The sequence below is a fragment of the Ictalurus punctatus genome, chromosome 11, assembly GCF_001660625.3.
Source record: "Ictalurus punctatus breed USDA103 chromosome 11, Coco_2.0, whole genome shotgun sequence".
In the NCBI taxonomy this organism is placed as follows: Eukaryota; Metazoa; Chordata; class Actinopteri; order Siluriformes; family Ictaluridae; genus Ictalurus; species Ictalurus punctatus.
In genome coordinates this window covers 20,643,676-20,657,752 of record NC_030426.2, presented here as the reverse complement: position 1 = coordinate 20,657,752, position 14,077 = coordinate 20,643,676, and the positions used below count along the sequence as shown (strand labels likewise).

The 14,077-nt window shown below is 45.1% G+C and overlaps 1 protein-coding gene across 6 annotated transcripts in view; it reads left to right on the top strand.

The window, feature by feature from the left end:
- pik3r3b (phosphoinositide-3-kinase, regulatory subunit 3b (gamma)) overlaps nucleotides 1-13,706 on the top strand; it is a 205,336-nt gene extending 191,630 nt beyond the window's left edge. For 5 of the 6 annotated variants that reach the window (XM_047158423.2, XM_017480125.3, XM_047158422.2 and 2 more), the window contains 9 exons: nucleotides 7,585-7,696; nucleotides 9,479-9,577; nucleotides 9,665-9,845; nucleotides 10,322-10,447; nucleotides 10,817-10,959; nucleotides 11,078-11,254; nucleotides 11,359-11,433; nucleotides 11,689-11,859; nucleotides 12,499-13,706. In XM_047158423.2, coding sequence (XP_047014379.1) covers nucleotides 7,585-7,696; nucleotides 9,479-9,577; nucleotides 9,665-9,845; nucleotides 10,322-10,447; nucleotides 10,817-10,959; nucleotides 11,078-11,254; nucleotides 11,359-11,433; nucleotides 11,689-11,859; nucleotides 12,499-12,700 — 1,286 coding nt within the window. In that variant the 3' untranslated portion in view covers nucleotides 12,701-13,706. Of the gene's footprint in view, nucleotides 1-2,928; nucleotides 3,100-7,584; nucleotides 7,697-9,478; nucleotides 9,578-9,664; nucleotides 9,846-10,321; nucleotides 10,448-10,816; nucleotides 10,960-11,077; nucleotides 11,255-11,358; nucleotides 11,434-11,688; nucleotides 11,860-12,498 lie in introns of those variants that run through there. The other variant, XM_053683879.1, reaches the window with a different exon arrangement.
- Nucleotides 13,707-14,077: the final 371 nt, after the last annotated feature.

Sequence of the window (14,077 nt, the reverse complement as noted above, 5' to 3'; positions counted from 1 at the left end):
GGCAAAATGATACATATAATAATTGCAAAGTGATTCATTTAATAATAATAATAAATAATTACAGACAAAATGATTCATATAATCATAATAATTACAAATTGATTCATGTAATAATAACTACAGACTGATTCATAATAATAATATTTATTATTATTACAAAGTGATTCATAATTATAATTACAGACAAATTGATTCATATAATAACTACAAAGTAATTGATAATAACTACAAAGTGATTCATACAGTAATAGTTACAGACAAATTGATTCATATAATGATAACTGCAGACAAAGTGGTTCAAAGTGTTGTCTTGTCTGACAGTGTGAGTATTAGTAACCGTAAACTACATATCTTTTAAGATATTTTTTTTTCTTCCTTTTTTTTTTTTTACTCATGTAGAATGACTGCTTGACTTCTTCACCTAGAGTTATTTTCCTAATTTTTTTTTTCTTTGTTTTTAGCCAATTCAGCTTGTGTTCATTGCACTTAATAGTGGCTTCCACACTCTTCCGGACCTTCTGACATCCGTGCCTGGAACGTTCCTGAGCTTTCTTTCTTTAGTGTTAGCTATGCAAAGCCCCGTTTCAGTTCAGTGCTCTCGTGCTTGCGCTCGCTCGCTCTCTCTCTCTCTCTCTCTCTCTCTCTCTCTCTCTCTCTCTCTCTCTCTCTCTCTCTCTCTCTCTCTCTCTCTCTCTTTTTCTTTCATATGCAGGTCTCAGGCCAGTGTAATATATTAAACATGACTTTGACAGCGTTTTACAGCCATTCACAATGATGTCATAGACTCGAGCCTGGACCCCATTCAGGAGCCAGAGGCACGGCTGACAATGGCTCGTTAATCCGGACCGTTAATTCTTGATGGGATGATTCCTGTAATAAAGGCTCAGATGACTCTTTGCAGGCAGAATGCGTGAAAAGAGTCAGTGTTTGACTTGAGCGAGCGGGAGCTGTAATTTTATTCCAACATCGGTCATAGGGTTTGGGTTATGATTTTGTCCAAACAAAGCACAAGCTGTGTGAAATAGGGCTGAGCAATATATCGTTTGTTCATCATTATCACCGGAACGATTGCAATTTTACTACTGATGTTGCAGAATGGTGAAATATAAACCGAGTTTTCTTTGGATGTTCTCCACAGAAATCGGGATCCAGTTCATTTTTTGGTCATGGTTTCTTCAGTATGTTTTCATTTATTGTAAGATACAATTGAAGCATGCTGTACACCTCTACTGTGAAATTACCTAGGGAGTCAAGATCACGTTATTTAAAATGAATAAATAAACGAAAACAATTGTCCGGATACTTTAGGTTAAATATGTCAGTACAGTGAATTTCAGCATAGCCCAGGATTTCCATCCTACCTTTAAGAGAGAAACTTTTCTTTTTTTTCTTTTCTTTTTTTTTGGTGCAACTTCTTATTTTTATGTGTTTTTCCCCACTGATAGCGTTTGGTAGATTGAATCAGGCTTCAGCGTTGTGGCAGGTAGAATTATGAACTGAATAGCGGTTCGATTGTGCTGCCGCTGGAATGAATGAGCACGACTGAGCACAATCAGTCCACACATTCATCTTATCTCCTGCTCTAATGTCAAGACATGCTGGTTTAGGGTGAGTGAGAGAGCTTTACGAACTCTCTCTCTCTCTCTCTCTCTCTCTCTCTCTCTCTCTCTCTCTCTCTCTCTCTCTCTCTCTCCCTCTCTCTCTCCTTTCTCTTTTCCACCGCACAAAGCCTGGCGAATATCATTTCAGTGTACTTAGCCGCTTTGTCATCCTCTGGCCAGCTGTCTTGATGCTAGTTCTGGGACCTGAGGACAGATAACCCCGTGGCCCAGGGGACCTTGGAGAGGAAGGGGTGCAGAAAGAGGCTCCTAGTGCAGATGTTCATTAGAATATTTAAGTGAAATGTAAAAGGCTCAGTAGTTCAGCGAGACCGTTGGCGACTGTGTGCGCTGTCTGTGTCACTCAGAGCAAAGACGGCGGACGCTTTGTTCCACTGCGCCGCACAATGAGCACAGGTGCTACGCCGCCCCCGAGGGAACCTGCACTCCGGATCGAAGGCAGCGGCGACTCGCAGCGCCAAATGTGTCCGAGAGAGTGGGAGGTGTTTTATTTTCGTCCCAGGACACAGAGTAGGGCGGTTGAGCAGACCGAAGTGTCTCACTCACTGAATGGAAAATTAACACTTATTTCCTCTGTCTTTGAGACGGCTTATTTATTTATTTATTTATTTATTTATTTATTTATTTATTTATTTATTTATTTTAAAGACATATTTCAATTGCGCGTGAACTCGGAAAGATGTGTCGTCGTGGAAGGACATGCTGAGCAGCCGTTGTCTTTTTCCCCTCTGTCTTTTACATAATTACTCAGCTAATGCACCGCTGTAGCTCCTAATGTACACTAGGATAACCATAGTGCCCAGAATAAGGAATAGGGCACCGTTTCAGACAGGAAATTTCTGACTCTTACTCACCGCACGTTGACGTAAAAGGACATTTTTGGAGGCACAAAGAAGTGACAGTTGTTTAAATGTGACGTTACGTTATTTTCTTTACGCCTTTCTGGAGTTTCCATGTAGGCCGTTTGAGATGAGGGGCACAAAGTTGCACCGTGTGTGTCTACATTTGTGTCTCGTTCCTTTCTGGGAGGAGCGTCTCTCCCCTCCTTCTCCCTCACCATTCCCCTGAGCGTTCTCCCCCCCCCCCTCTCTCGCTCTCTCTCGCGCGCTCTCTCTCTCTCTCTCTCTCTCTCTCTCTCTCTCTCTCTCTCTCTCTCTCTCTCTCTCTCTCTCTCTCATATGGTCATAACCACCCCCCCCCAAACCAACCCCCCAACCGCGTTCCCATTGGCTGCAGCCGACGTCTCCATTCAGAGGGTTTAAGGCAGCAGCGTCTGAATTTAGGAGCAGGGATTTTCCCTCTGGCTTCAGTCTGAGAGCCACAACGCAGGCGGAGGGTGGAGAGCGAGGGAGAGAGAGAGTGAGGGAGAGAGGGAGGGAGAGTGTGTGTGTGTGTGTGAGAGAGAAAGAGAGGACTCGTGTCCCAGGCAGCTGAGCGCACTCCGTACGCATGCAGCTGAAAGAGGAAGCAGTGGAGGAAGGTAAGCGTGCTGTCGTCTTTAAGCTTTTCTTCATATTTCACGGCTGTCGCGTCTTCTCCGTCCTCTTTGAAATCATCCCGCGGGGAGACAAAGGACGCTCCGTGATGATTAGCGTGTCCTTTTGTGCGCCGAATCGTGACGCTTGATGCGAACTGGACGTGCGCTGGAGTTGACAGCGGCGTCAGCTTGATCCTCTTGAATTAAATATCTGCTTTTTTTTTTTTTTTGTTCTCTGGATAAATAAGAGTCGATGGTACGTTTGCGAGAGAGTAGGATGAACACGACTGGCTGTTAACCGAAGCGTGTGATTGCAACGTGCATGCTCTATTTGGCTCATACGGTGCTCCATATTTTTGTTGTCAGACCCCCTGTTCAGCTGTTTTACGAATTTTCGATTCGGACTGGGACGTAGCAGTCTTGGTTTGACGGCCGTTACTCGCTGTCAAGATGCCTTTCTTATGCTAATGCGCCTCTGCACGTTCCGCACAAACTACGTGTGTGTGTGTGTGTGTGTCTGCGCGACTGTTTACTTTGCATCCTATGGAGTTGGGCGGTTTCTACAATAAATACAATTTTGCCCCCCCTTGATCCTCTTTTTTATATATATATATATATATGTATGTATGTATGTATGTATGTATGTATGTATGTATGTATGTATGTATATATGTATGTATGTATATGTGTATATATGTATGTATGTATGTATGTATGTATATATGTATGTATGTATATATGTATGTATATGTGTATATATATATAAAATATGCGCGTGTGTGTATGCATGGAAGGGCACACTGGAAGCATGTCATCACTGTGGGTGTTGAGCATCCCGTCAGCGATGCGAGTCGCAGTTAATAAGAGAGAGCAGAGTTCACTCCTCGACGTGTCCTTTGTTCCGAGCCGCGCTCCTGGAACATACCGTCGCTCACTTTTCATTATTCCGCTTTGTCTTATTGTGTCCGCCTGTCCTGTCCTGTCCTGTCCTCATGTGTGACTTGAAAACGTAGTGGTTTGTAAGTTAAAACCAAAAACAGAGCACGAGAGAGAATACGCTTTGTTTGTTTTTGCGTTTCGGGGAAAGGGAGACTTGTGCGAAGTTGTTGGTGTAATTTTATTGCACCGTTTAACAGGCAGGAAACGCGATAACAACGTGGGGACGCTTTGTCGAGTGTGCAGACTGTTGTGTAGCACGCCTTATTGTCATTCGTAGTAGCAGAAGGGATCCAAGTGTGGCATGAGAAGTGTTTTCGTTTTGCAGCCCACCCCTTTCTTTTCTACTGGGTGTCAAATCATTTAAAGATAGGGGTGTGTGTGTGTGTGTGTGTGTGTGTGTGTGTGGACCGAGTTGGTCCCGCACTTGCAGAAAGAGCTGACCATGGAAAACTGTAGGCAGGAATGTGAGGTTTCAGCTCCACTGGTGCACCTGCCTTTTGGCCTCTTTGTGTGTGTGTGTGTGTGTGTGTGTGTGTGTGTGTGTGTGTGTGTGTGTGTGTGTGTGTGTGTGTGTGTGTGTGTAAAACCCACAGAGGCATTTCCCTTCCTCATGGCAGTGTGCCGCCCTGCTACTGTAGCCCTCAATGGACCTTTGTGGCTACATCCCTCAGCAAATCCCTCAGCCCTCTCACTGATCTGCATGGGTGTTACACACACACACAGAGGTAACCTTTGTAGACCTTTTGTTTTTAAAAGAGATGCTCAGCTGATCTGATAACAAAGGGAACTTAAATCGTACATGATGCACAAAAGCTGCTTTCAGATTCTGTAACCAGCTCCAAGACCAGCTGACCGGTTACCTCCCAGCTTCTGACGGCGAGAGAGTGCACCGAGAGGCCACCTTCTGACTTTCCCCTTTTCTGCACTGCACTGCACGTCTATTTCTCTCTCTCTTTTCCTCACCTGGCTTCCTGCCTTCCCCCGTCTCTTGTCAGACTGAAAGGTGTGTGTGTGAGAGAGAGAGAGAGAGAGAGAGAGAGAGAGAGAGAGAGGACGTGCACCTGCAGAAGCTCAGGTTGGACATGACGTGTCTGTTAAGCCAGCTCCTCTGTGACTGGTCTGTGCTCCTCACCCCACCGGGTTAAAGTGGGAGCAAGTCCCGCCCTGGAGAGTGAGTGTGTGTGTGTGTGTGTGTGTGTGTGTGTGTGTGTCCGCTCTAACTCACTCCACACTTCCCAAAACTGCAGCACTGCTTTTAATTAATCATGCCGTCAAAGCACACCATTCATACTCCCTTCTTCCTTCTTCCACTCCTGCTGAAGCTGATTTTAAAACCCCCACAGCTCGAAGAATGACGTCTCTTACAGTGCAACACATCAAGGGAACTGGAGACAAGTTTAGTTTTGTTGTTCTAGTTAATGTTGGAGGTACATTTTCAACCTTCATACAGGGTTTTTCTTTTTTACTCTCTCTCTGTTCAGTTTCTACAAGCAGAGATATTTCACTCTCCGGTCTCACCGAGCATTACACGTTCCTGTCTGGTTTTATTTTAGCGACTCTGTGTGTGTACAGGATACTCGGACAATCCAGGACGTGGCCATCCCCTTTTTTTTTTTTTTTTTTTTTTTTTTTTTTTTTTTTTTTTAAAAGCCCTCGCTGTTTCTTCCATCCTGTGTTTAATTCATAACAAACCCCCTCGGTGAGGATGGTGGCACCCTTACGGAGGCTTTCCGCCGCTCTGTGTGGGAATCACACAGCGCGTGTTGAATAACCGCTCTCGCTCGAGCTGCACGTCTGCGCAGTTCTGCTCTCCGATTCGTACGCGTCGGCGTTCCACCCGAGTCCGCCGCGTTTGATGTTTTCCCCCCTCGCGAAAAGGGGCCGGAGAGCGTCTTTTGATTTTCACTTAAAAGGCCGCTGCAGCCGCTCTGGGCACGTGGTGGACGGACGTTGCGGGTGCGGTGCTGCGTGTTAGGCTTCAGACTGGGTCAGGAGAAGTTTAGTTTGGCTTGGCGTGAGGGTTGCGCCGAACACTGCGCCCTCTGTGAGTTAAGGCTCGGGCTTGTTTTTCCCCTCTGCTCCCTCAAAGTCGGTAACTCTTCCTTGCCAGCTGCACCTGGCCTGGTGCAGGTTGCCAAAGCCACTACACACGCACACCTCAACCTGGCCTCGCTCACAAAAAACACACACACACCACAAGCATCGGCAGCTTTTTATCTTTAAAGCAACCTCAGTCAAAGGGCTATACACCACCTCTGGCCCAGTATAATTACATTGAAATTGCTCTCCATCAGACGATACATAGCAGCTCTGCATGCCGTCCTGTAGCTGCCTCGTTTAGCCGCGTCCTGAATTGATGACCGTAGGATCGGAGAGGTTTAGAAGCTTAATGCCAGCGGACGACGGATGAGCTGGGTATAGAGGAATAAGCCCTGGGGGGAGAGAGAGAGAGAGAGAGAGAGAGAGAGGAGATACTAAGATTTGTGGTCTGATTGGACCATGATGAAGAGCTGTTCATGTTTGACCTCCTCTCTGGAAAGCGCCGTGAGCGTTCGAGCTTCGTTGTCCTGTGAGCTGTTAAAATGTGTTTGGTCCAAAACAGAGAACGCACGGTGCCAGTCACGTTCTCATTCAAGAGCAGTCAGGCCTTTTTATTTACTACAAATGAAACACTTGACAGCCAACATAAGTGTAGTGCGGGTGTGTGTGTGTGTGTGTGTGTGTGTGTGTGCGTGTTTTTAGCTTGTATGAGTTTAGCAGGAATTGATCATTCAGCATTATATAATAACAGCTTTAGCGGTTTATTTATACGATCCACCATAGTTTCATTTTCATAATCAGCATGTTTCAGGGTATCTCTATGATACGAATCTGCCAGGACACAAACCGGTGCAACCGGACTTGAGCAATCTCACCCATGTCGGAGCGATGATGTTGCATGGTTGCGATCGTCTGTCATGTCCGTCAAGCAAACTTTGTTCACTAACGAAGTCATAACCGAACTAAGTGTTGCCAAGACATCATGTGTTTCTCGACCGCAGGCTCCTTATATCAGTGTTCATGATTTGCACAGATGGGATCTCCTTGGCATTAAAAGGCTGCGTTATAGGGTTATAAACAGCAGTAAATTGAATGTGCTGATACCTGCAGAAACCCTGCTTTAGCGAAGTGTGTGTTTAATGAGAAATAGCCTTGCCCTGTTTTTATTTGGTGGTGTTATGGCTTTCAGGTTTCTGGGTCTGGTTAATCTAGCCAGCCTTTTTTTTTTTTTTAAAGAAGAATTGTTGCTCTGTCCACAGTGACTGCTCACATTTAGATTCATTTAGCACCACATGACCGCGAGCCAGCTGTTTGTGTTTCGTCTCGTTGGGTTTTTTTTTTCTTTCTTTTTTTTTAATTAGTAACAGACTTCTGTTTTGACAGTTGACTCGCTCGACAATCTTTTAAGGAGGCTCGCTTTTGATATTTGCATACGGTGGTGGTTTCTAAACCGCTCTGTGCTGGGATAGTAAAGCTCCGTTTCTCTCTCTCTCTCTCTCTCTCTCGCAGCTCTTCCTCCGAAGCCGGCCAAACCCATGACTCCTGTGAACAGTAACGGTGTGAAGGAGGCGGCAGGGAGCTCGTTGCAGGAAGCCGAATGGTACTGGGGAGACATATCAAGGTAAGAAGCGTGTCTCTATGCCCGCCCGCACTGTGAACGCACACACGTTTCAGCCACGTCAGGTGATGGGAGTCATGAGATCCCCCTGCGGATGAGATAAAAGGCTCGGCAGGTTTCCACGGCGTAAGCGTTCCCCTCTGTGTGAAGAAGAAACATTCCCAGCCCGTCTCCCTCCTCCTTCGTCTCTCTCGGCACGGTGCTGCGTCATCCGCTTCGCTCTGCTCACACCTTTCTCATATAGCAGCGCACATGCCTGCTCTTTGTTAACAGAACAAATCTCGCGGCTACCGGATGGAACTGGATATTTCTTTTTCCTCTTTTCTTTTTCCATGAGCAAAACCTCCTTATTAATTTATTTTATTCCACTCTTCCTCCCTCACATAGCTCTGATATGGCCACGACAGCCTGGCAGCTGCTCTAGATTAAATCAACAACTGAGAGAGGGGGGGAAAAAAAACAGAGAGGTGCATTTTAGTCAGCTAGAGTAGGGATGGAAGAAGCTTAAATCTCCCGAAATGTCAAACAGCTTGGCGAGTCCATAAAACTCTCAGGTTTTAGCAGATTAGAGGGCTGCTTATTGACCGGCTTTATCCCTGAAATGCAGCTAAGGTGCTCGAAGAGTCAGGCGGACACCCGAGACCGCTGCAGATCCCCGTTAAACACGCGCCGAGGTGAAGGACTCCATGCAAGCCTCGAGCTTCTTTTAGTTTGACCTGAAATCCTAGCTATTTTCAGACCGTGACTCGTTTCTCAGGTAAAATTAGACACGACCAGTCAGATCTGGCATTTAGTAGCGTATTCGTTCCTAGCATGTAACATTAGGATATGGATATATTCGGCAGCTTATGGCTTAATGGCTCGTGTCTGAAAATCCTTTTACACTTAAAGTTCGTGGCTGCATAGACTTTCCAGGCACATTAAAATCATCATACTAATGCACTCCGAGTGGAGCGGAGTGTGAGAGAAGTCCATCGTTAATACAAAATCCATCCGGCCTTGTGTCCATGCTCTGATTCCTCAAACGATCTGAAGCTTGCACTGTCTAATGTCCACTGTACTCTAAAATAGGGCGGCATATCTGCATCGTGCCAAAAATACACAGGGCCACAAGCCCCTGACTGCAGACTGTATTTAAAAAAAAAAAAAAAGAAGTTGATAAAGGATTAAAGTTTGCCCCTCACTGCTGCTGCTGAGGTAGGAGCGATAGCGTCTTTACCTCAGACGCCCACAGCAGGATAAATATAACCCCCTCCCTCCCGAGAGCACCGGATCTGAGGTCATCTGAACAACTTCATGATCGAGACGACCAGAGACGACTTATGTTCGGTCAAGGTCAAAAGGGTTTTACCAAAAGAGGAGCAAGGCCTGATCACTATATTGCTAATAGCTGAAAGAAGATACAATAATACTTTTTTTTTTTTTTTTTTTTTTTAACATAAGGGTTAATACATCAACCGGTGTGTGTGTGTGTGTGTGTGAGGGAGAGAGAGAAAGTGTAAGAAAATGTCAGTTAATGAGTAAAAGTCTAAATTTAAGGAAAAGTACAATATTCGGAGAGGTCTTCACTTTCAGACACCAGCATCAGTCCGCACGGTCACCGGCCTTCGTCCTCGTCCAGAACACACGTGCACACGCATTCACTCCCAAGAGGAGAAAGCAGCTTACCTGTAACCCTTACCTGTACCTGTTCCTTTGTTTGTGAAGTTTTCAGGGATGTCATACATGCCTCTAATCTGACCACCCTCACTTCTCCCCTCCTTCTGTCTCCTTGTCGCTATCCAGGGAAGAGGTGAACGATAAACTGCGAGACATGCCAGACGGGACCTTCCTGGTACGGGACGCCTCGACTAAAATGCAGGGAGATTACACGCTAACTTTAAGGTGAGCACTGTTTTAAGAGTTTAAGCTGTAGGTTGTGGTGTTCTCGTTTGAATTCGTCGTCTAATTCGAGTCGATTCGTCCCTTTAGGAAAGGCGGCAACAATAAGCTAATAAAGATCTACCACCGTGACGGCAAGTACGGTTTCTCGGACCCGCTTACCTTCAGTTCGGTGGTGGAGCTCATCAGTCACTACAGACACGAGTCTCTGGCTCAGTACAACACGAAACTGGACGTCAAGCTCATGTACCCCATCTCCCGCTACCAGCAGGTACAAGCACTGCACACCTCTCTCACTTCGCCCTCCTTTCAGCCTGCCTGCCTGTCTCACGGTGCTGTTTGCACCCCCGCCCCCCAAACCCGCTTGATCTGAGACTCTGGTCAGTGAACGCTGCAGGTTGTTGCTTGTGAAAGTGCCAAAGCAGCAGGACGTTCACGGCATGAAATATTACCGTACTTATTTGCCACTGCAGCGCACTCCATAAATAATTGCACACACTCATGATGTCGAAAGGCCATCCAGGCATTTATTCCTCGAACACACACACCCCCCTTTAACCCACATCGCCGCGTGTCTCTAATGCACTCACATGGCAACTGTTATTCAGAAAGTACCACAAAAATGCACGTTAATTTTTGTTTTTTATTAATTATTCCTACAAGGAAAGAGATCTAGTCTGTGAGTAAATTTCATACGGTTTTATTTTCTTCAGTAACACGTCTTCCAACTGCCTCTCTGTCTCTCAGGATCAGCTGGTAAAAGAAGACAACATTGATGCTGTGGGGAAGAAACTCCAGGAATATCACAATCAATATCAGGAAAAGAGCAAAGAGTATGACCGTCTGTACGACGAGTACACAAAGACTTCGCAGGTATGTAAAATAAAGATCACAATAGCATCAAACCGGTTCTTCTTAGTATATCCAGCCCCGTTTTTTTTTTAAACATAAAAGGCCGCACCACATGTGGTACTCTCAGCTTGGAGAAAATAACCAGTAGCCGCTTTTTTGCGCTTCTTTTGTATTGAAAATGAAACATCAAGATAGCACTAGTACATACCAATGGCGTACTTCCATATTCATCGTTCACATACTGTGCACTACACGCTCCTTTGGGACAGGGTTTAGCATGAGCGGACGGTACACGTCACGTGCTCTGTTCGTCGGAGCAGCGTTTCAGTGCTGAGAAGCCAATTTGTGTCAGTATGGAGTGCATTGATTTTCTTTTGCCTTCGATCGCAGGAGATCCAAATGAAACGCACGGCAATAGAAGCCTTCAACGAGACCATCAAGATATTCGAAGAGCAATGTCACACTCAGGAGCGCTACAGCAAGGAATATATCGAGCGCTTCCGCAGAGAGGGCAACGACAAAGAAATCGAAAGGTACACACTCGTTTGGAATACTCATTGGTCTTCTGGTCCTAATTCCAGCAAAGGTCACTGGAAATCCCATATAGACCAGAGCTACATGCGAATAGAACACTTTTTGCTTTTCTGCTAGGATAATGATGAACTACGCCAAGCTCAAATCGCGACTAGGGGAGATCCACGAAAGCAAAATCCGCCTGGAGCAGGACCTGAAGACACAAGCGCTGGACAACAGGGAGACAGACAAAAAGATGAATAGCTTAAAGCCAGATCTTATCCAGCTGAGGAAAATCCGAGATCAGTATCTTGTGTAAGTGGCTGTTTTCATTCCATGCAGAGCAGGGCGTGTTTTTTTTTGTGTGCATGTGTGTGAGTTTTTCCCTCGTCGGTCATTTCTGTCTTCCTTCCTCACAGCTGGCTCAATCACAAAGGCGTACGTCAGAAACGAATAAATGACTGGCTGGGCATCAAAAACGAGAACACAGACGAGTAAGTTCATAAGAAGAACTTTTTTTTTTTTTTTTCTCTCCCCCCCACCCCATTCCTTTTCCTTTTATTTTGACATTTCTCTTGAGTCATTATTAGAGCTGACTGCGAATTCACTTCACCGGCCTTTTCTGCAGCTTGCTCGCTAAATAGAAACAAGACGTCCTGCGTCGTCCGTGTCGGTTATTTACTGCTAGAAATCTGTAACTCCTGTCAGTCTCTTACCATGTTCTGCCTTTTTTTTTTGGGGTGGTCCAGTACTTACTTTGTGAGCGAAGAGGACGAGAACCTGCCACACTACGATGAGAAGAGTTGGTTCGTTGGGGACCTGAACCGCACACAGGCTGAGGATCTTCTGCTGGGCAAGCCAGACGGAGCCTTCCTCATCCGCGAGAGCAGCAAGAAGGGCTGTTACGCCTGCTCTGTAGTGTGAGTAGCATTCGCATTTCTAAGTTTCTGAGCTAATGAACAACAGTCTAGTAACATTGACGGGCCAAAGCCAGTCAGGTTGATCGATTTGATTGACACATCATTAGTGGTGGGAAAATGATGGGGGGGGGATCATCATCTGAGCAGCGAGTGTGATTTCATCAAATACAGCATGTTCCTGAGTCAACATCCAAGAACATGTCGCTCTTAAAACCACATTCCTTTAAAAACCAGGCACAACTGCATGATGTCATAAGTGTGTGCCGATCAGCGATCCAGCTTTTTCAGACATGTAGCTCTAGGGTTGTCACGGTACCAAAATCTCAGAAGATTGGTACCAAAACCAATCAGGAAGCTGACTGAGGTGTTTAATAGAGTAGAAGGTGCACACAGCAGTGATGAGTCATTTAAACAAGAAAAATAATTTAACAAGGAACACTATGATGCTAATAAAACTGGAGTAAAATGAGCAGTGTTTTGTTTGAGGGAACAAGAAGTTCTGCCTCTAATATCTGCATCCGATCACGGTCCAGCCTTTTATATCTGACTAAAGTCGGTGATGTATACAATGACTGAACTGGCCTTGTCTTTTTAATGACCTGCACTTATCTCCGCTCCATCTCTTTGTTCTTTATGCAGTGTGGACGGAGAAGTGAAGCACTGTGTGATCTACAGCACGCCGCGCGGTTACGGCTTCGCTGAGCCATACAACCTGTACAGCACTCTGAAAGACCTTGTTCTGCACTATCACCAGACCTCGCTGGTCCAGCACAACGACTCGCTCAACGTGCGCCTGGCCTACCCCGTCTACGCACAGATGCCCTCAGGCCCACGCAGATGAGGCCCCGCCCACTCCAACACACATATACACACACACACACGTCCCTACAAACAAAACAAAATCCAACACGACAAACACTTGCTGCAGCACACACACACACACACACACACACACACACACACACACACACACACACACGTCAGCCACCTTCGGAGTTCTATATTTTTACTAGAACAATTTGGAGGGCATTCTTTCTAAAGACTGCTTGATTTGCACAAGGAAGTTTTAAATGTTTGTGAATGTGAAAAAAAAGACAGAAGGAAGCAGAAGAGGCGAGTTTCAGGTGACCCACGCTGCTACCTAAACTCCAGCTGGGACTTTTTACATGCTTCTTGATTTAAAGCTTTTTTTTTTTTTCTTTCTTTCTTTCTTTTTTTCATGGTCATTCATTTGTTCATTTTTATCCCTTTCTCCCGTCCTCCTTTACTAAGTGCAAGGCAGGAAAATATATGTTTGGTTCTTCTCTCTTTCTCTCTCTTTCCCTCTCTCTCTCTCATTGTGTGTATGCTGAAAAGGCAAATGTATGTAGCAAACAGACGCCTGACACTTTCCAGAGTGTTGCTCACAGTAACTGCTGCTGAACAAGGGATTGTGGGAGGGAATGGAACAGGACAGGGGGGATAGGGTGGGCTGGGGGGACAAGCTGAGAGGGCACAAGTGAAAATATGTCTTAGTCTTAAACAAAACAAGCTTGCTTTTATATGTTAAGAGGGGAGCTGTTTGATTTTTTGTTTTGTTTGCTTTTCTTGCTGGATCTGATCTGTTGTTTTTTGTTTGTTTGTTTGTTTTTTTTTAAACCTTTCTAAGCAGTTATGGTGTTACAGTCCAGTGCAGAGACCAAAGTTAGCATAGGGAGGAAGTTCCTTTATGATTTTTTATTTTTTTTCTTTTTTCGTTGCTCTGTTAATTTGCTTAATGAGAACGAGAGGAAAGTGTTATTTCACCCTAAAACCTAAGACTCGGTAACTAAAGCTCCAGACAGAAATAAAGATTATAGTTTTCTTGACTGGATTTTTTTCTTCTTCTTTTAATAAAACTGTCGTTGACTGACTTTTTTTTTTTTTTTTTTTTTTTTATACGTGACTCGTAGAATCATAAACAATGATGAGAATTTGATTAAAAATCAAGCCAGTCAAGGAAATCACAGTCAGCTGCAGCTCTAGTTATTAAGTCCAAATGGGTTTTAGAGAAATGTCGCTTCTGCTAATGCTTGTGCTAATAAAACTGCAAACCACACATGAAATAGAGTTCGGGCCTGGGTCCTACGCCGAAACGCCAAGTTTTCCTACCAAACTGGATGTGAAGCACTTACTTGACGCGATAAAATCCTGCAGTGGCATGATTTTTACACCAAATTAAAACAGAAAAAGAAAGACA